At 49.6% G+C, this 22,559-nt stretch overlaps 1 protein-coding gene across 1 annotated transcript; it reads right to left on the reverse strand.

Moving 5' to 3' along the window:
- Positions 1-13,439: 13,439 nt before the first annotated feature.
- LOC139834044 (uncharacterized) lies at positions 13,440-17,858 on the reverse strand. Its single transcript, XM_071824426.1, has 3 exons — positions 16,912-17,858; positions 16,681-16,819; positions 13,440-13,610 (listed from the first exon to the last, which is right to left on the reverse strand). Exons 1-3 carry the CDS (start codon positions 17,856-17,858, stop codon positions 13,440-13,442), a joined length of 1,257 nt encoding a protein of 418 aa, XP_071680527.1.
- Between the last annotated feature and the right edge of the window lie 4,701 nt (positions 17,859-22,559).

Here is a 22,559-nt window from a genome sequence, read left to right on the forward strand (position 1 = left end):
CGCATCAGATACATATGCTTTATTACTACCGTTGACAAAATTGTTTCTTGTTTTCAAAATCAAAGCTCTAGCACAAATATAGCAATCGATGCTTTTCCTCTATGGAGGACCATTCTTTTTACTTTTATGTTGAGTCAGTTCACCTATTTCTCTCCACCTCAAGAAGCAAACACTTGTGTGAACTGTGCATTGATTCCTACATACTTGCATATTGCACTTATTATATTACTCTATGTTGACAATTATCCATGAGATATACATGTTATAAGTTGAAAGCAACCGCTGAAACTTAATCTTCCTTTGTGTTGCTTCAACACCTTTACTTTGATTTATTGCTTTATGAGTTAACTCTTATGCAAGACTTATTGATGCTTGTCTTGAAGTACTATTCATGAAAAGTCTTTGCTTTATGATTCACTTGTTTACTCATGTCATATACATTGTTTTGATCGCTGCATTCATTACATATGTTTACAAATAGTATGATCAAGGTTATGATGGCATGTCACTCCAGAAATTATCTTTGTTATCGTTTTACCTGCTCGGGACGAGCAGAACTAAGCTTGGGGATGCTGATACGTCTCCGACGTATCGATAATTTCTTGTGTTCCATGCCACATTATTGATGATATCTACATGTTTTATGCACACTTTATGTCATATTCGTGCATTTTCTGGAACTAACCTATTAACAAGATGCCGAAGTGCCAGTTGCTGTTTTCTGCTGTTTTTGGTTTCAGAAATCCTAGTAAAGAAATATTCTCGGAATTGGACGAAATCAACGCCCAGGGTCCTATTTTGCCACGAAGCTTCCAGAAGACCGAAGAGGAGACGAAGTGGGGCCACGAGGCGGCCAAACCATAGGGCGGCGTGGCCTGGCCCTTGGCCGCGCCAAGCTATAGTGTGGGCCCCTCGTGTGGCCCCCTGACCTGCCCTTCCGCCTACTTAAAGCCTTCGTCGCGAAACCCCCAGTACCGAGAGCCACGATACGGAAAACCTTCCAGAGACGCCGCCGCCAATCCCATCTCGGGGGATTCAGGAGATCGCCTCCGGCACCCTGCCGGAGAGGGGAATCATCTCCCGGAGGACTCTACGCCGCCATGGTCGCCTCCGGAGTGATGAGTGAGTAGTCTACCCCTGGACTATGGGTCCATAGCAGTAGCTAGATGGTTGTCTTCTCCCCATTGTGCTTAATTGTCGGGTCTTGTGAGCTGCCGAACATGATCAAGATCATCTATCTGTAATTCTATATGTTGTGTTTGTTGGGATCCGATGAATAGAGAATACTTGTTATGTTGATTATCAAAGTTATGTCTATGTGTTGTTTATGATCTTGCATGCTCTCTGTTATTAGTAGATGCTCTGACCAAGTTGATGCTAGTAACTCCAAGAGGGAGTATTTATGCTCGATAGTGGGTTCATGTCTCCGTGAATCTGGAGGAGTGACAAGAACCTCTAAGATTATGGATGTGTTGTTGCCACTAGGGATAAAAAAATTGGTGCTATGTTCGAGGATGTAGTTACTGATTACATTATGCGCAATACTTAATGCAATTGTCTGTTGTTAGCAACTTAATACTGGAGGGGGTTCGGATGATAACCTGAAGGTGGACTTTTTAGGCATAGATGCATGCTGGATAGCGGTCTATGTACTTTGTCGTAATGCCCAATTAAATATCACTATACTCATCATAATATGTATGTGCATGGTCATGCCTTCTCTATTTGTCAATTGCCCAACTGTAATTTGTTCACCCAACATGATGTTTATCTTATGGGAGAGACACCTCTAGTGAACTGTGGACCCCGGTCCAATTCTCTATACTGAAATACAATCTACTGCAATATTGTTCTACTGTTTTCTGCAAACAATCATCATCCACACTATACATCTAATCCTTTGTTACAGCAAGCCGGTGAGATTGACAACCTCGCTGTTTCGTTGGGGCAAAGTACTTTGGTTGTGTTGTGCAGGTTCCACGTTGGCGCCGGAATCCCTGGTGTTGCGCCGCACTACATCCCGCCGCCATCAACCTTCAACGTGCTTCTTGACTCCTACTGGTTCGATTAAACCTTGGTTTCTTACTGAGGGAAACTTGCCGCTGTGCGCATCACACCTTCCTCTTGGGGTTCCCAACGGACGTGTCAACTACACGCATCAATGATCTCCTCCAATTCCCCGTCCCGGCGGAGTGCCAGAACGGAGTTTCTAGTCCCGAGACGGAGTTTCGCGATGGTGGCGGCGTTCTGGATGGTTTCTGGCGACTTCGACTTCCCGTCTCGCGTTTTTAGATCGAAACCCTTAAATAGTCCAGAGGGGGGCATCAGAGGCTGGCCGAGGCGGCCACACAGTAGGGCGGCGCACCCCCTCCTGGGCCGCGCCGGCCTAGTGTGTGGGGGCCTCGGGCCTCCCCCAGGCCTGCCCTTCTGGCTCCGTGAATCTTCTGGAAAAATAAGACCTTCGACATAAATTCCGGGGATTTTCCTAAAAGTTGAATTTCTGCACAAAAACGAGACACCAGAGCAATTCTGCTGAAAACAGCGTTAGTCCGTGTTAGTTGTATCCAAAATACACAAATTAGAGGCAAAACAGTAGCAAAAGTGTTCGGGAAAGTAGATACGTTTTGGACGTATCAATCCTCCTCGGAATCCCGGTGGCACGACGGCATGGTGACGGTGGTGGTGGAGATCTCCGGCAGGGCTTCGCCTATGCACTGCTGGAGAGATATGTGGAGGAGGGGCGCTAGGGTTTGGGGAGAGAGGGGGTCTAGGGCGCCGGCCACTTGGGGGCTGCGACCTAGGAGGCTTTGTTGTGTACGGCCCCTCCCCTTGGCTCCTCATTATATAGGTGGAAGCCCCCAAGAGTTGTAGTCCAAGTCTTCGAATAAGACCCCAACAACAAAACTTGCCATAGGTGGGAAACCTACTCAAGGGGGGAGTCCTACTCAAGGTGGGACTCCCACCTTTCCTTGAGGTGGGGTGGCCGGCCACCTTAGGTGGAGTCCACCTGGGACTCCTCCCCCTTAGGGTTGGCCGTCCATGCTAGTGGAGTCCCTCCGGGACTCCACCTTCCATAGTGATTTCTTCCGGATTTTTCTAGAACCTTCTAGAACCTTCCATAAATGCACCGGATCATTTTCAAACTTGTAAAATGACTTCCTATATATGAATCTTATTCTCCGGACCATTCCGGAACTCCTCGTGATGTCCTGGATCCCATCCGAGACTCCGAACAAAACTTCGAACTCCTTTCCATATTCCATATCTACTCAAACGACATCAAACCTTAAGTGTGTCACTGTTATCACCAGATTTTGGACAAATCCAGAGGTGGGCCGTAAGAGAGATGGGCTTGGAAGACTACACGTGGAAGATCTCTGAAGCGGCCTTGCACGGAGAATTTGGGCTAGTTTGCCCGTGTATCTTTAATTATAGTAGATTATGTTTTAGATTAAGATTAGAGTTTGTATCGTGCACGGTGGGATATTCCCACGTTAGAAAGTCCGCTGGACTATAAATATGTATCTAGGGTTTATGGAATAAACAACAACTCACGTTCAACCCAAAACAAACCAATCTCGGCGCATCGCCAACTCCTTCATCTCGAGGGTTTCAATCAGGTAAGCGACATGCTGCCTAGATCGCATCTTGCGATCTAGGCAGCACAAGCTCCACGTTGTTCACGCGTTGCTCGTACTGAAGCGTCTTTGATGGCGAGCAACGTAGTTATCATAGATGTGTTAGGGTTAGCATAGTTCTTCGTATAAACATGCTTACGTAGTGCAACCCTTGCATGTCTAGCCGCCCTCACGCCTATCTCGGGTGTGGGGGCGGCACCCTGCTTGTTCATCATCTAGTAGATCTGATCCGTTACGATTGCTCCTTGTTCTGCAAGGATTAGTTTAATATCTGCAATAGTTAGGCCTTACAAAGGGGTGGAGGATCCAGCGGCACGTAGGGTGGCGTTCGCAAGTCCTAAACAGGATGTTCCGAGGATCAACGTCATGTTGGTTTTTAGGCCTTGTTTAGGATCGGCTTATGAGCACCGTGCGTGGCCGCGAGGCCCAACCTGGAGTAGGATGATCCGATTATGCGGTGAAAACCCTAAATCGTCGTAGATCTCATTAGCTATATTTTGATCAAGCAGGATCACCAAGTATTCGTGCACCCCGTACGAATCATGGGTGAATCGGCTCTTTGAGCCGATTCACAGGATAACCTGAGAGCCGATCGAGGCTCGTATTTAATGTTTACGTGTATGCCATGCAGGAACTAAGCGAGGCATCCCCATCACCTTCCTGACCAGGTATAGGTCAGGTGGCCCGCCCTTGCACGGCGCATCGCCGCGTGTGACCAGCAGAGCATTGCGGGCCGTCGCTCGGAGGGGTCTCAGCCAGCCGCAGCTCTAGGCTCTTCCCGGCTCTACACTGTGTTGACAGGCCGCTGCCCGCCGGTGGGTTTTGGCAGTCAACACATTCTGGCACGCCCGGTGGGACCATCGTCTACATCAACCACATCGCCATCTACATCTGAGATGGCGGCGGACGGCCCGCCAGGCACCGACGCGGAGCTGCCTGACGAGCTCAAGAAGAAATATGACGAGATCAAGGTCACCCTCGAAGCCGACCTCATCGGCTCTTTTCAGAGAACCCGTTCCCATGGCATCATATGGAAGGGATTCTCACCGCAAGGTGCACTCGATGGGATAGATCTCTCTGCCCCGTCGGAGGAACGCACCATGGGCCTACGGCAGGAGATCAACTACTTGGTGGCTCACTCACTACACCGCCACTCTGAAAACTTGGTCAACGTGTTGGAGCGTCTCGCTCTGCGCGTGATCCAGGAGATCATGAGCCACCAGTACTCGCCGTCAGGGCCAGCTCTCGGGACGCATCAAGGAGAGTTGCCACTCCGGTCCTGGTCCACCGCTGCCATATGCGTTGGCAGCACCACCCGAAGTGCCGGCTACACCGGCATTCGTCGTCTACAAGATTGGTGGTGACCCTAGTGACTACCGGTTCTTGGATCGAGGCGCCTAAGGAGATCCCTCAAGGATACGCGTGCACGTATGTGCCAGATTGTGGCAACTGGGCACTCTCAAACCAGGCCACAACATCAGGGACTCCGGCGAAAACAGGAGAAACGTCAGCAACAGAGCTTGAGAAGCAGACGTGGCTAACTAAGTACGCCACCCCGACGAAACTCCAGAGCCCAGCTCCTGCAGTTGGCTCAGAGCTGGAAAAGCAAACATGGCTGGCTAAGTACGCCACCCCGGCGAATCTTCAGAGTGCAACTTCTGCAGCCAAAGACAATGGATCAGATCAGTACCATACCGAGAGACCAGTTCGGCATGGTGCCGAAAAGAAGGGCAATCGGCTATTCCAAGCCGTACCCGACGAGTACGAGATGATCCCGCTGCCACCTAAATATCGGCTCCCTGACTTCTCCAAATTCGGTGGATCGGATGGCTCCGGCTCCATCGAGCACGTCGGCCGATATTTGGCGCAACTGGGACCGGCTTCAGTGTCGGATCAGCTACGCGTGAGGCTCTTTTCACAGTCCCTCACGGGATCGGCTTTTGGATGGTACACCTCTTTGCCAGCAAACTCCATCCAGTCTTGGAAGCAATTGGAAGAACAATTCCATACGCAATACCATTCGAAGCTTCCGAGTCTAGCATTGCCGATCTAGCACAACTACGTCGAAGCGCGGAGAAACGGTGACAGAGTACATCCGAGCGCTTCAGGAATCTTAGGAACCGATGTTATTCGGTTCGTATAACCGAAAAGGAAGCGATCGAGTTGGCGTAGCTGGCCTTGCAGCACAGCTCAAGGACATGGCCTCCCAAGCAGATTATCCCTCGGCGGCGCACATGGTTCGAAACTATCAGCATATGAACAGCGCCACCGGACACTGTACCAAGACAAGTTCAAGCGTGCGTAGTCATGGTCGATACGAGAGGAAGGTGAGGTGCCCGCGGGAGACCAAGAAGTAGCGGTGGCTGAGTGGACTCGGGGAGGAACCCCGTGTCCTGCAAATGGGTAAAGCCACCAGGGCCGCCCAGGGGATTTGATTTTGACGTGACCAAGACTGAACAAATCTTCGACCTCCTGCTCAAGGAGAAACAGTTGACGATTCCTGAAGGTCTCAAGTTCCCCACGGCGCAAGAGCTAAACGGAAAGCCGTACTGCAAATTCCACAACTCGCTCTCCCATGCCACCAACGACTGCAGGGTGTGGCGTCAGCACATCCAAGCGGCGATAGAGAAGGGGCGTCTAATTTTCAACCAGTACGCCATGAAGGTCGACACCCAACCCTTCCCAGCCGTTAACGTGGTGGAAGTCACCTACCCTGAGGGTTGCCAGCCAGGTCCCACGTTCAGCATCAACATGGTAGGACCTGGGAACCACTCTGGCAAAGATGGAGATGAGGGCAGCTGCTCTCATAGCAAGGATACAGAGGAGGCCGCTCCACGCGATCGGCTCCATCATGATGGCAAGCGCTACGTCACAGAGGGAGAAGTGAAGAACATAAGATATCAACGACCTCTCTCTGATCACCTCCTCAACAAATATGTGAGTCAGTATGACCAACGCCGACGGTCCAACTATGATAATGAAGGAGATCGTCTGGCTAGAGAGGCCAGAAGACATCGTCGGCAGGATCGCGATGAGGAGGAGCACGAGCGCCGTGCCACGGACACATCAAGGGAGCAAGATGACAACGCCAGACACTGGGACTGCCCTTTCTTCAGACACTGTTGGGATTCAGGAATGAGCCGATTGCCCACAATCGGCAATTGCCCAGAATGCAACCAGAAGAAGAAGGAGGCAGCCAACGTGTCTGTGTTCAAGCGCTTAGGGCCTCTCCCGCCACAGAGCAAACGTGCTGAGTCACCTCGTTGGGCAGATCTTGAGGATTCCGAAGACGAGGGACTAGAAGAAGAAGAAGACAGGTACCACCGTCCAAGGTGGTGCCCTGACGGACTCAGCCGTTCACAAAAACGCAGGGTTCAGCGGTTGCGCGGCCTGGAGGAAGCCGAAAGGTTATACTTGCACACGCTAAGGAAGGCACGACCTGATCTGGCTGCAAAGGTTCAGCGAGCCCTGGATGAAGAGGGTCGTCCACGGAGAATGGAGTGGCGTCCCAAGCAAAAGAAAGCCGATGATGAAACATCGGCTGGCACAAACATGGTGCTCGTCTTGCCGACAGAGTTTAGTGCTCCACGATTATACGATGCACTCAAGGTGGACGACAGCAGGCGCATCAAGTCAGAGGTTGGGTTGGTTTTATCCAGCCTAACCGAGTAGCAAGATTAAACCAATGAGCAAACCGTGCGAGGCTGATCCTTGTGATCGGCCCCAAAAAATTTATGGAAGAACATTACAAAACCTTCATCGAACAAGCAATGTGGAGGCCGATTCCAGCAATCGGCCAAAATTATCCTCTGCACATATTCTGTTTGTGTTCAGCAACGATCCACTCGGCGGCGGCCACGTCGGCAGATGAAAGTCAGCGTGAATCTTTGCGAAGCCGACGTGCAAGTGCAGTGCCCTGACTAACCATGAAAGCCGATATCTGCAGTCATTTGGCAGATTCGGCTCGGGGGGCATATAGTCAGATGAACATGTGCAGATAAACATGTGCAAACTTGCGTGCAGTGGAACATTGGGGGCCGATTAACATGTGCAAACTTGCGTGCAGTGGAACATTGGGGGCCGATTAAGGAGAAAAATCGGCCAAATAAAAAAAAAATTTCGCAGACCAAGACCAAGACCTACTGGCTATCGCAAGATGTGCTCAAGGCTCACGTTTTCGCTAGGATGGTTTTCAGTTTGGTGTTTCATCTACAACATCGGCGTTCAGTGGAGGGGTGCTGATCAATGACATGTGCATCCTCGCCGGTATTCTCGCCTTGATTAAGGCTCGGGGGGCGGCTCACCCTGAAGGTTCTCTGCTTTGGGGAGCCGATTTTGTTGAAATCGGCTAACTCTGCGTAGGCGGCACATTCGGCTGATCCATTACCGTTCTCGCCTCGACTGAGACTCGGGGGGCAGCTGGCTGATGACTGCTCTGTTTTGGAAAGCCGATTGGGGTCGCATCGACTGGCCCTGCATTGTGATCTCCTCTGAATCGGGGTAGGAGGCCATCAGTTTTTACAAGTTTGGACCGTCTTGTCACTGCAAGAGGAAGAAAAGGACTAGATTCTCAAAATAGCCGATGAATAGTCATCGGCTAAGGAATTGCGAAAAATTGTGGTCAGATACCAAATCGCAGCCTGAAATTGAGAAGTTCTTGGCCTACGAGTTTATCGACATGAGGGTCCGGCTTCATGGGTGTCCAGAAGAAAAATCCGATACATTGCTATCGGCCTTGACGAGACAGGCGGAAGGAATGAAATTGGGGCAATTGAAGGATGAATCAAAGGAACAATTTCATTAATTCAGAGGAGCGGCTTTACAAGAAAGAGCCGATTGGCTCTCAAAAGAGGGATCTAGTACCTAGCGCACTACTACTACTAGTCCTATTCTACTAGTCGTCGCTGTCCTCGTCGTCACCGCCGTTGATGTCGTCGGCGCTGCTCCCAGGGAGCTCCTCGTCGCTGCTACCCCAGCCCGTGGCCGGAGCTTCTTCCTCCTCGTCATCATCATCGTCCTCGCTGTCCGCCCAGGAGCGGAAGCGCTTGGTTGGCGGGTACCCGGCGGAAGAGGAAGATTCATCTTCCTCCTCCTCTTCTTCTTCGTCGTCATCTTCATCCTCGCTGTCCGCCCACATACGGGAGCGCTTCTTCAGCGGGAGCTTGGCGGAGGGGAAGGTCTCGGCCTTCGCTACTTCTCCTTCTTTCTTCTCATTATTGGAGGGGAGAGGGTTCACCTCGGAATGAGGCTTGTCCTCGTTTTTCTTCGGCGAGAATGGGGGGAAGAGGTTTGAGAAGGAGGAGGAAGAGGAAGACATGGCTGGGGGAGAAGAGGGTTTTTTGGGTGCCGATGGCTAGACAGAGGAAGGGGATGAAGGAAGCTAGTTGATCGGCACAGTTAAATAATGAGAAGCCTGGTGGAAATTTAATGTCATTACAGTTTCCAAGGAGATGACGCCGGAGCTATCGAATTTTGCAGAGAAGCTGAGAAGACAGGGCATAATGATAACGGATACTGCAACAACTCTGCTCTGCTACGACATGACCCGACGAAGAAAAGCATAATGATTTTGGAAAAATTATTTCCAAAACCAGGGGGCATGTGTTATCACCAGATTTTGGACAAATCCAGAGGTGGGCCGTAAGAGAGATGGGCTTGGAAGACTACACGTGGAAGATCTCTGAAGCGGCCTTGCACGGAGAATTTGGGCTAGTTTGCCCGTGTATCTTTAATTATAGTAGATTATGTTTTAGATTAAGATTAGAGTTTGTATCGTGCACGGTGGGATATTCCCACGTTAGAAAGTCCGCTGGACTATAAATATGTATCTAGGGTTTATGGAATAAACAACAACTCACGTTCAACCCAAAACAAACCAATCTCGGCGCATCGCCAACTCCTTCATCTCGAGGGTTTCAATCAGGTAAGCGACATGCTGCCTAGATCGCATCTTGCGATCTAGGCAGCACAAGCTCCACGTTGTTCACGCGTTGCTCGTACTGAAGCGTCTTTGATGGCGAGCAACGTAGTTATCATAGATGTGTTAGGGTTAGCATAGTTCTTCGTATAAACATGCTTACGTAGTGCAACCCTTGCATGTCTAGCCGCCCTCACGCCTATCTCGGGTGTGGGGGCGGCACCCTGCTTGTTCATCATCTAGTAGATCTGATCCGTTACGATTGCTCCTTGTTCTGCAAGGATTAGTTTAATATCTGCAATAGTTAGGCCTTACAAAGGGGTGGAGGATCCAGCGGCACGTAGGGTGGCGTTCGCAAGTCCTAAACAGGATGTTCCGAGGATCAACGTCATGTTGGTTTTTAGGCCTTGTTTAGGATCGGCTTATGAGCACCGTGCGTGGCCGCGAGGCCCTACCTGGAGTAGGATGATCCGATTATGCGGTGAAAACCCTAAATCGTCGTAGATCTCATTAGCTATATTTTGATCAAGCAGGATCACCAAGTATTCGTGCACCCCGTACGAATCATGGGTGAATCGGCTCTTTGAGCCGATTCACAGGATAACCTGAGAGCCGATCGAGGCTCGTATTTAATGTTTACGTGTATGCCATGCAGGAACTAAGCGAGGCATCCCCATCACCTTCCTGACCAGGTATAGGTCAGGTGGCACGCCCTTGCACTTCGCATCGCCGCATGTGACCAGAAGAGCATTGCGGGCCGTCGCTCGGAGGGGTCTCAGCCAGCCGCAGCTCTAGGCTCTTCCCGGCTCTACACTGTGTTGACAGGCCGCTGCCCGCCGGTGGGTTTTGGCAGTCAACAGTCACCCTACGGTTCGCGAACTATGCAGACATGGTTGAGACTTCTCTCCGACCAACAACCAATAGTGGGATCTGGAGATCCATAACGGTCCCACATATTCAACGATGACTTAGTGATCAAATGTACCATTTACATAAGATATCGATTCCCTTTGTCACGCGATATTTTACTTGTCCGAGGTTTGATCATCGTTATCTCTATACCTCGTTCAACCTCATCTCATGACAAGTACTCTTTACTCGTACCGTGGTATGTGCTCTCTTATGAACCTTTCATATGCTTGCAAGCTAATTAGACGACATTCCACCGAGAGGGCCCAGAGTATATCTATCCGTCATCGGGATGGACTGTTGATCCATATGCCTCAACTCATACTTTCCGAATAAATAATCCCACCTTTATAACCACCCATTTACGCAGTGGCGTTTGATGTAATCAAAGTACCCTTCTGGTATAAGTGATTTACATGATCTCATGGTCGAAGGACTAGGTAACTATGTATCGAAAGCTTATAGCAAATGAACTTAATGACGTGATCTTATGCTACGCTTAATTGGGTGTGTCCATTACATCATTCACATAATGATATAACCTTGTTATTAATAACATCCAATGTTCATGATCATGAAACTATGATCATCTATTAATCAACAGGCTAGTTATACAAGAGGCTTACTAGGGACTCCTTGTTGTTTACATAACACACATGTATCAATGTTTCAGTTAATACAATTATAGCATGGTATATAAACATTTATCATAAATACAAAGATATATAATAACCACTTTATTATTGCCTCTTGGGCATATCTCCAACACTTGCGTGGTGGCCGCACACTCCCTCATGCATGTCTTTTAATATAACTCGCCCTTCTTCGGGTGTGATGCACCTCTGCAGTACTCATGAGATGCTCCTTTTGTATAACTCTCCCTTGACCACGGTGAACGCATTAGATCGTCGAATAACTCGTCGTGCTTCTACCGGATCTTCGGGTATCTCCTTCCTTGTGATGTATGCCACATAAACCTGCATCCATGGAAATTGTATCATCATAACCTCTTCAGGTTCCTCCTCATCTTCCGATGCGTTTGTTTATTCAGCTCCTGGAGCCCCCGAGCCTTCCTTGGCCTTTTCTTTTTTCTTCGGCTACTTCGGCGCTTCCTTCGCCTTAGTTGATCTTTCACTTATCTCGTCCCAGAAAACGCCAGGTGGTATTGGTAAGCATTGCGAGCCGATGTTGGCCAGAACGTCGGCTTCGTCGTTGCTAAATCTGCCGATGTGATTGACTTTGCAACCATCGAAGAGTTTCTCGAGTTCATTGTACACCTCCTTGTATGATATCATGCTATCGTTGACTGCGTCGCACTTGTTCATCAGCTGTTGAGCGACCAACTGGGAGTCGCCGAAGATTTTTAATCGAGTTGCGCCACACGCCTTTGCCATCTTCATCCCGTGTATGAGGGCTTCATATTCTGCCTCATTGTTGGACGCGTTGGGGAACGCCATCCGCAGTATATATTTCATTTTGTCGCCTTGGGGTGATACAAGTATCACGCCTACTCCAGCTCCTTCTAATCTCTTGGACCCGTCAGAGTTCATATGCCAAGTACTCGACAAATCTGGGGGTCCTGTATTTTGTAGTTCCATCCACTCTGCGAAAAAGTCTAGCAGAATCTGCGACTTGATCGCCTTTCTTTTTTCGTACGTGATGTCTCGAGGGGAAAGCTCAATGCCCAAAAGGGAGACACGTCCCGTGGCTTCAGGATTGTTCAGGATGTTCGACAGAGGTGCCTCATTGACTACTATTATCGGGTGTGCCGAAAATAGTGTCGTAACTTTCTTGCTGTTGTGAATACTCCATACACAAGTTTCTGATATTGCGGGTAACTTTGCTTGGATGGTGATAGCACCTCGCTGATGAAGTATACTGGTCTCTGAACTCCATGAATCTTCCCTTCTTCTTCTTGTTCCAACACGAGGACTGTACTGACCACCTGAGGTGTGGCCGCGATATATAACAGGAGGGGTTCTTTTTTTCCTTCGGAGTCACCAACACCGGAGGTGTCGAAATTGTGCGCTTCAGATGCTCAAATGCTTTGTCTGCTTCTTTGTTCCACTCGAAATTTCTCCTTGCTTGATGAGCGCATAGAAGGGAAGCGCTTTTTCTCTTAGCCTGGCGACAAACCTGCTCAAAGATGCGACACGGCTCGTCAGCTGCTGTATCTCCTTGAGCTTGGTTGGTTTCCTCATCGTCATGATGGCCTGTATTTTCTCGAGATCTGCCTCGATTCCTCTGGCTGACACCAAGTACTCCAGAAGTTCTCCCACAGGGACAGTAAAGGAACATTTCGTCGGGTTTAGCTTGAGGCGAAACTTGCCGAGGTTGTCGAAGGTTTCTCTAAGATCATCAATCAAAGATGACCCTTGCTTTGTTGTTATGACGATGTCCTCGATGTATACTTGAACATTCTTGCCAATCTGTGTGGCGAGACACTTCTGCATCATTCTCTGATAGGTAGCTCCCGCGTTTTTCAACCTGAAGGGCATTGTTTTGTAGCAAAACACGCCATAAGGGGTTATAAAAGCTGTTTTGACTTCATCTTCTTCTTTTAGGCGGATCTGGTTGTAACTAGAATACGCGTCCAAGAAGGAAAGACGTTCGCATCCCGCTGTGGAGTCAACAATTTGATCGATCCTCGGGAGGGGAAAGTGATCCTTTGGACAATGTTTACTAAGACACGTGAAGTCGACGCACATGCGGAGGATATCAGTGTTTTTCTTCGGGACCAAAACTAGGTTAGCTACCCATGTGGCCTATGTGTGTAGTTCCTTGATGAAATTTGCTTCTTGAAGTCGATTAATCTCTGATAGCATAGCTTTGCGGTTTGGCTCCAAGAAACGCCGCAAACTTGGATCCAGATTAAGGGGGTGCTCGGCAAGTTCCCTGGGTACTCCTGGCATGTCAGCTGGACACCATGCGAAGATTTCCCAGCGCTAACGGAGGAACTCGACGAGCGTACTTTCCTATGCGCTATCCATGTTTGTTGTGATAGTTGTCGTCTTCTTAGGATCCGTCGGGTGAATCTGCACTTCCTTGGAATTCTTAGAGGTGTCGAAGGTTTGCTCCTTGAGCGGCCTTCCTCCGTTGGGTAGCACGTCGTAGTCGGTGGTGAGTCTAGAAGCTGCATACTCAGCCTGCATCCCGAAAGTTTCGGAAAGCTTATGAAAGTCCTTGTCACATTTATCTGCTAGAGCAAAACTTCCCTTCATTGTGATTGGACCTTTGGGACCAGGAATCCTCCATAGCAAGTATATATAATGCGGTACAACCATGAATCTGGCATACGCGGTTCGACCCAATATAGCGTGATACTGTGATGGAAAATCGATAAGCTCAAACTCCAACTTCTCCCTCCTGTAATTTTCTCGAGTTCCAAATTGCACGTCGAGGTTTATCTTTCCCAAAGGACAGTTCGGCTTCTCTGGTGTGATGCCATGAAAGCGGGTATCTGTTGGAGTCAAATTTGCTAGAGAGATATTCATCTTCCTTAAAGTGTTTGCGTATATGAGATTCATACTGCTCCCTCCATCTATGAATATACGCGAAACCTCGAATCCTGTGATCACTACCGGTAAAATCATGGCTGCTTGTCCTGGTCGTGGTACTTGGGGTGGGTGATCCGCTTGAGTAAATCCTATGTCCTGTCCCGACCAATTGAGGTACTCGATGGTTGGTGGAGGCATCTTCTCTGCCATGTATACCTGTCGCGAAATTACCTTTTGCATCCTATTCGAGGGTCTCCCTTTCTGAATCATCGACACTGCTCCTGTTGTGTCAATGTAAGGACCGTTGTTTGTTGGAGCTACCGCCAATTGCAACTGATGTTGATTTTCACTAGTAATTGCAGGTGGAGGTGGCAGGTGAACCTCACTCCTTGGTCCCCTGTTTGCTACTTGTGCATTTGTATGCTCCACATATCTATGCAGAGCTAGGAATGTTCGGCAGTCCTTCTGAAGGTGCCCAGACTGTCTTTTTCCGTCACTGTCGAGGAAAAAATGCATCTGGCATGGCCCGTTCAGAAGATCTACGGGTGATATATTGTATGGCCTCGGGAACCTTGGCCGATTATTTTGTCTGCTGGAGCTTGGCGCATCTCGATGATCATTGCGCTGGTCGTTACCTCTCTGGTAATCATCCAGATGATTTCCTCCACAGTTTCCTCGGAAGCCAGCCGCCACTTAGCTGGGACTGTCGTAATCTGAGAACTGAAGAGAATATCATCACCTATTTTGGTTGTTGTTTCTGTTGTGATCTTCCTCGGGTGATCTGTGTCTTTTATTATGAACAACATATTCACCATCCGCCCATCGATTCGCTATCTCCATGAGATCTGCTATTGTTCTTGGCCTGGATCTGCCCAAATCCTCGATTAAGTCTCTTCTTCGGATCCCTGCGACAAATGTGTCGATTGCTCTTTCGTCAGATATGTTTTCTGCCGATTTTTTTATGATGTTCCATCGCTGGATGTACATCCTCATTGGTTCATCATACTTCTGTTTGCTGACCCTCAACACTTCTATTGACGCAGGTTTCTTGCACATTGAGCGGAAGTTTTTTTACGAACAAGTCCTCGAAAGTCTCCCAGCTGTCGATGGATCCTTCCGGTAATTTCTTTATCCACGATCTTGCGGCTCCACTGAGGTGAACCTGGATGCTTTGCATGGCAGTTGCTCGAGTTCCACCTGTTAACTTCACCGTTTCCAGGTAATCTACCAGCCAATCCTCTGGGTCTTGCAAACCATCGAACTTTTTGTAATTATCGGGTAACTTAAACCCAGAAGGAACCCGAGTTTTATGGACTCGTCGAGTAAAACAAGGGAGCCCGCACATATCCTCTTCATCAACTTCTGGTGATTGCCGATCACTACTAGGAAATGCACTACCGCCGGCGCCCCAGAAACCCTTACCGCCGGCGTTTTTGCATTCGCCGGCGACCACCTCGCCGGTGGTAATGCCTCATCGCCGGCGCCTTCCAATTCGCCGGTGGTAAGAGCCTTTACCGCTGGCGTTTTACCCTATTCGCCGGGGGTATGTCTTACCGCCGGCGTCTTCCCATTTCGCCGGGGGTATCAGGTCGTAGTGCTGGCGATTTGGAAAACGCCAGGGATACATGAAAATTTCGCCAGTGGTAATATTAACAGGAGAAAAAATAAAAAAACTCGAATTTCACAGTATATACACCAGAATTCATAGCATATACATAGAATATACAGGCAATTACCAGAATGACAGTAAAATAGACATCATTAGCAAGATACACATCATTAGAAAGTCCCGAAATGTCCATAACATGCATGCATGCATCAATAACACAAGTGTCGACCATATGGTTCAACCATCACGACTCGAAGTAGCACGTATTACACAAATACATACAAGTCCAGTCGACGACCTAGCTAAACAACAATGACATAGTAAACTAGAGAGGCGGTAGCGGCAAGCATCATCACGATGAAAGGGGTCCTCCACATCTCCCTCCTCTGTCCCGCTCGAAAGTTGGCGTATCGAGTTTCCGCCTCCTCCAAAGTGGTGTACCCCTTGTAGCTGTTGCCGCTGAAACGGTGGACCTGCCTCCTACAGTCTTCCCAGTCCTCGTAGACTCCAGGAACCCTGCCGTGGTAGACGACATAGTACGTCATCTATGCAAACACACAACAAAGAAATGAAAGTTGTTAGTACATCCATAGAGAGAGATATAACATATAGGTGTGCAAAAGAACAAACATAAAAAATACTTATGTAATTTATGACTAACATTTGCAGGACACAAAAGTTTTTGACTCAAGTCTACTTCGGCGGGAAGGGGCGGATGCCCTCGAGCGTGTTGAATGTTCTCTCGTCACATCCATCTTCTAATCGGCCTTGTATCTCGGAATTAGAAAGTGCGGAGGCATAGTTGAACAAGCCACCATTCATGATGACATCCCTCCAGAGTATTGTGCAAATGGTCCGCTGGATGGCACGGAAGTCGCCTCTCACGTTTTCATCGGTGGTGTCCGCCATGTTCACGAACTTCCCCCGCAGAGCAGATGGCAACAAGAGATCGTTCTGAGACCTTACAACCGCCCTCATCTGTAGGATGGCAAACCATGCCTCCATCCTATTGTCATCCGCCGATTGCTTTAGGCAGGGGAACTTGGTTATGTGGTTGCACACATGGCAACCCTTAACTTTCTTCTCATGCCTGAGTTTGTTGACGCCAACCTCAGCTATGAAGCCGTTGAGGGCTTTATCAAGTGTAGACTTAAGGTCGGTGAAGTCTTTCTCCTTATCAAGCCCGGAGTCGAGATAAGTGACATCGGAATGATACGGGTAAAAGAGGAGGAGGGTGCAATACTTGAAACTGCGCAAAATGGAAATAAACCATCATACTCAGCTATTAAGGAAATTCATGAAAGAATGTAATATAGGGTACTTTAGTAACCAAATACTTACTCGCGGAAATATGGTATGACAAAGCAACTCTTATCCTTGTTTAACACCAAGAAATTCTTGATATAGTTGGCGAGAAACGCTTGTTCGGTCTGGGCGACAGTTGGAGTCATGTAGTAGGGGTCCATGATAGCGATGTGCGTTGTGTTCTCCATGGCGATATCGTGCGCCATGCTGAGCGATATGAGGCGGACCAAGCTTCGGTCTAGCTGTTGCATGTGCAAGAGCCTGAAGATGTCTTCGTACCGAATGAATATCAAGTCCGCAGGGTATGTGTTGACAAAGCCAAAGCCAGTGGGCACCTTGGCGATCAAAATCGGGTACGATGGATTTCTATCTTGAAGAAGTAGCTTCTCCTTTGTTAGAATAGCATCATGCACGCTCCTCATATCCGGCGTCAACTTGTTGACATAGTGTGCCGGCAGCATCGGCTCGCCTAAGTGATGCAACTTCCTCCACGGGGTCGGCAACTTGTCATTAACCACTATCTTGCTTGCCGCAACATCTCCCGACTTCTTCCGCTTCCTGCCCTTCTTCTTACTGCAACTGGCCGGAGCGGCGTTTTGTTTCATACCTTCCGTGGTCGCACCAAGGAGTGTCCTCGGGGTAAGCCCAACTCGGGGCGGAGCGGTGAAGGCGGTAGTGTCCTCCTGCTCGGGCGTTTCTTGTGAAAGGAACAACTTCTTCTTTAGGATATGACCGGCGGGTGGCTTGTAAGGAGAAACCGCGTCGGCGTCGAGCTCGGCGATGAACGTATCAATGGGAGCTTGATCGATGTCCAACGCCTTCTCGTGCTGACTCTCGTGCGGACTATCGGGCTGACTATCGGGCTCAAATTGATCATAAGCCGGTGGAGCACTGGCCCTGCCTTTGCCTGCCGTCAAAGCAGTCGTTGGAGCTGGGACCTTCGCTTGGCTCGGGGCATCCGTTGCATCCTGAGGAGTGACCATGCCATAGCTTGCGTCCGAACCTGAGGCGGTGTTCAGCCGAATTAGGGCTTTCGGCCATAGAAGGATGTGATTCTTGAGGTCCCCGAGAGTGAGCGGGGTTTCCGTTTCCGGGGGTTGATAAGGAGGATGGAGGTCTTGGCATCCCGGTAACGACCGGTTCACGCGAACCCGGCTCAAGCTATCATCCATCCTGACGCAGTGGAAAATCCGCTGTGTTGGCAGGATGACACTGCCGCTCGCTACAGCCTTCAACTTGTTGTCCACATTCAGTAGCAAGGTGCAAGGAGTCGCGTTCGCCTGTGAAAACATGTGTATGTCAGAGAGGGGCGACGACAAAGTAACTAATTTGTAGAGCTTGAGATACTAAATTAATTACCGTGAGGGCGTCGAGCTCGGCTCGCGTTGAAGGACCGAGGCCAGGCGTGCAGGTGACTGAGGGGCTAGTACTGGGCCCCCCCAGGTCCGGCGAATCCTCTCTAGCGCCGACATTGCCGGCGGGTGGAGTCACCAAGTTGGGTGTGCATTGAGCGTGTCTAGTTGGAGGCCGGTTGTCCGAGTTGCTGGCGCCTAGGCTGATAACCGGCATCGGTCCCTTACCGCCGGCGTCGAAGTAATTCTTCATCGACAGCACAAGATCAGGGATGATTTCATTGACCCTGTTGGCCAGCGCGTCATCGACCCTGGTAGCAACCTCGGCACTGACGCGTTGCTGAACCTCGGCACTGACTCGTTGCTGAACCTCGGCACTGACGCGTTGCTCCATGGTTGTTTCCAGGTCGGCCACCTTTTTCAGAAGAGCCTCGTGCTCCCTGTCCTTCTGCGCCTGCCGCGACTCCCTAGTGCTTGAGGGCACGTCCAAGCCATAGTCGGCAAGCTTGCGACCTCCTCCGGCGCCGGGGACACGGTGGGGCTTGTCCAAAAGCGGCCGCGCCTTCACGGTGTTCAGACCCCTGATAAAAGGCGTGTCCCACGGGACTTTGCCAGTCGACGTACGGGACGAGGAGCCAGCTGATTCGGCGGCTGCTTGTTCCGCCAACCGCCGAAGTAACATGAACAATTTTAGAATGTAATGGACTTGGTGAGCAGTATCAAATTAATAAGCTGGTAAATTGCTTACCATCGCTTTCTCTAGTGCCATCACCTTCGCGTCGGCGACCAACTCAACTCCCACCACCACATCAGGTTTCGTGGACACGTTTCCCAGCCAATTCTCGATGGTATCGGGACCTGAGATATGCCCTGAAGAGTGGGTCTTTGTACTTGGCAAAAGGGGGCTCGAGGCCAGCATTTATGTAGGCCTGGTCCTCCTTGTCCCATACCGGCTGCTTGCCTTCGAAGCCACGGCAACCGAGATTGTGGTGACCGATGTTCTTATCCGCCAGCTCCTTCCCCCAGGTCGATTGTCTTTTGGTGTACTCGAGCTCCTCGTTTTCCAAGAATTTATTATACTGCTCCAGCGTCATCCGCGGGAAGTGGCGCTGGATCTCTTCCCAAGTCTCATTGTCACCAAGCATCCCCCTCAGCATGGTTTTATAACCGCTGAGGTTCTTGGAGAACTTAGAGAGGGCTCGTCTGTTCACGATGTTATCCTTGGTATCCTCGTTCCTGTATTCCACAGGGAACTCATACCGTGCGTGCAGCCGCGCAAGGAGTTGGGCCTGCAGATGCTGCTTCTTCTTGGTTCGGAGTTTCGTCTCGTTGACGTCGACGACGTCCCGAAGGATTGCTCCCAGTTGGAGGCCGTACCCCTTCGCCACGTGCTTGGGCTCAGTAGGAATCCCGGTCTTGGCGTCCACCGCGGTGATTATGTCGCGAGTGGTGCCGACCCTGTTTGGGCGCCGCTGCTTCCGTTTCCTCTTGGCCTCGGTAGTAGTATCCGAGCTACCCCCGGCAACGCCACTGTCGGTGGTCTCGTCGGCAGCCCCCCTCTCATCCTCACCATCGTTGTCCATCTCAGCATCCTCCTCCTCCGAGGACTCGTCATCGCTGCCTCGAAGGTCCTCCAGCTGATCCGAGACCATGAGCCTGTAGTGCTCATCCAACTTCCGCTGAGAAGACCCGTCAACGTCTTCGTTGGGGTCTGCAGAAGACGACATCGCTAGCTACGTGCTTCTGCCATGTATTTAGAACTACTATTAGTCAAAGAAAGAAAACAGGTAGTGTTTTAGGAACATGCTAACAAAGGTAGATGTGACAGCATTAGGCAGCATACACATGCAGATGAAGCGGTATCTTATTAAACTATACCAACAAAAAATTCGGCATGACCTTTGCTAAAAAATGGTCATGCCGGAGTGCCAGAAATTCGCCGGAACGGAAGTTAATCGACATTCCGGCGAAACATTGGCACTCAATGTACCTGCAGACACATTTCACACAACTTTTCCTTCCAGACATATCAATATAGCAATGACCTGAGCCTCCAGCATATGCTCATGTGTATCTTTACAGTAAAATAACAAGATTATAGAAGAGCAGCAACTCAGTTCACTGACATAATCTATAGAAGAGCAGCAACTCAGTTCACTGACATAACAAGATTATAGTGCTGCCAAACATGCTACCAATACATGCTCACATCAAAGAAATCAAATACTGGAGGTGTTTGTGGCCTTAAAAACACACAGAATAATTAATCATCTCAGTTGGAAAAGTAAGGTTACTTGTTCACAGCCACAACTAGTATGTCCAAAAAACCCTTAACTAACAACATACATATGTAAAAAGGAGCTTCTGCTAGAAACTAAGCATAAACAAAAAAGGTGCTGACAGAGAAGCATCAAGTAATTTAGTATGAAGCAACTATGTCCATATCAAGCTTATATATTGATGTAAAGCGTTAATAAACAGTGGATTATTCCGTGTGTAGGTTCTATCGTCTTCATCGGGTTCTTCCATCATTGGGTCTCCGACGAGGCCGTCGAAGTCTTGCTCGTCGGCAACTCCATCCATTCCGACGAGGGCCCTTTTTCCTCTCCTTACGACAACACGGCTGGGCCTTGACGGGTCAGTTATGAAGAAGCATTGCTCGACGTGCTTAGCCAATACCCAAGGCTCATTTTGCGCGGTGGGGTTCTTGGTCTTGGATTTGGGGGGCAGTCGCATGGTGGTGACATATGCATCTTCTTTTGTGACGTCCGTAGCCCATCTGACACGAAACATCGGTAGCTTCTCCCCGACGTAGTCGAGCTCCCAGATTTCCTCGATCCTTCCGTAGTACCTTTTCTTCTCTTCACCCATGTACGATTCCATCGTCACGCCCGAGTTCTGATAGTCGCTTTTTTTGTCTCTCTCCTCTGTGGAGAATGTGTAACCGTTGATGTCGTATTTCTGATAAGTCATGAGGTTGGCGGCGGGCCCATAAGACAAGGCCAATATCATTTTGTCTACGTCGCTTGCCATTGGTGGGGGATTGGCATCAATCTGGTCTTTGAACCAGCTCGCGAAAGAGGAGTTGTGCGCTCTAAATACCTCTTGTTCCGTCATCGGCTTGTCAGCCCTGCTCTTGATCATGTTTATGTGCTGATCCACCCAAGGCTCTACCTCGTTCATGTGCTGTAGTGCTACTAAGTGGGCCCTGTTAAAGTCTGTTCTCCTATCATCTTGATCGGCATCGAGTTCCCTCCTGCCAGCGTTGTGGCCTACTCCCTCGAATCTGCCGAGGTGCTTGTTGGCGGGCAATCCAACCGGACGTGGGTCGTCCTCGTTTAAATAATTCTTGCAGAAAGAGATGCACTCCTCGGTGAGAAAGCCCTGGACGATGCTTCCATCCGGATGTGCCCTGTTACGAACGTATCCTTTGATGAAGCCGTTCATTCTTTCTAACGCCATCATGTTGTGAAGGAACGCGGGCCCGAGATCCTCGATATCGTCCACTATATGCACCAGCAGATGGACCATGATGTCAAAGAATGCGGGCGGGAAGTACATCTCCATCTTGCATAGGATGGTGATGATCTCTTCCTGCAGCCTCCCGAGTTTCTTGACGGTTATCGACTTTCGAGTGATGACGTCGAAGACGTTACACAGTCGATCCAGCGTCGCACGAACGTGCGGTTCCATTATCCCTCGGATAGCAACCGGAAGTATCTGCGTCATCATGACATGACAGTCATGAGACTTCATCCCGCTGAAGATTTTTTTCGTCGGGTCCAGCCATCTGCGTATCAGCCCCGCGTAGCCTAGGGGAAATTTGACTTCTAGTAGGCACTTGAAGAATTGTTCGAGCTCATCGGGATTTAGAGTGAAGCAGGAGGGGCGAGGAGTTTCGCGCTGCTTGGCCACCCTTTTGCGTTTGCGACCATCCGTCTCCTCCTCCTCGGTTTCCTGGTCATCCTGGGCGAAATGAAGCTCTTTTCTGATATCAAGGGCCATCAGGTCGTGTCTTGCTTTCGACCCGTCTTTGGTCCTCTCCGGCATGTTGAGCACAGTGCCAAGCAAGCTCTCGCACACGTTCTTCGTGATATGCATGACATCAAGGCTATGAGGCGTACCGAGGATCTTCCAGTACGGCAAGTCCCAAAACACGGACCTCCTTTTCCATACCCCCAAGAGCGGCCCGGGTTCCTTTTTCTTTCTCTTGTCTCCTTTCTTCCGCTTCTGGATCTTTATCTTACCCGCCGGAGGGCAGTCTTTCCAGTTTTTCAACAGAGTATCTATCTCTTCGCCGCTTCTCCTAGGTGGAGGTCCCTCGACCTCATC

Source organism: Lolium perenne, chromosome 7 (assembly GCF_019359855.2).
Source record: "Lolium perenne isolate Kyuss_39 chromosome 7, Kyuss_2.0, whole genome shotgun sequence".
Taxonomy (NCBI): domain Eukaryota; kingdom Viridiplantae; phylum Streptophyta; class Magnoliopsida; order Poales; family Poaceae; genus Lolium; species Lolium perenne.

Coding starts and splice junctions, on each gene's coding strand:
- LOC139834044 (XM_071824426.1), bottom strand. CDS start 17,858: ATGGTCACTCCTCAGGATGCAACGGATGCCCCGAGCCAAGCGAAGGTC. Junction 16,820..16,911: donor GTCATACCATATTTCCGCGA/GTAAGTATTTGG, acceptor CATTTTGCGCAG/TTTCAAGTATTGCACCCTCC. Junction 13,611..16,680: donor TCAACGGCTTCATAGCTGAG/GTTGGCGTCAAC, acceptor TTCGGGATGCAG/GCTGAGTATGCAGCTTCTAG.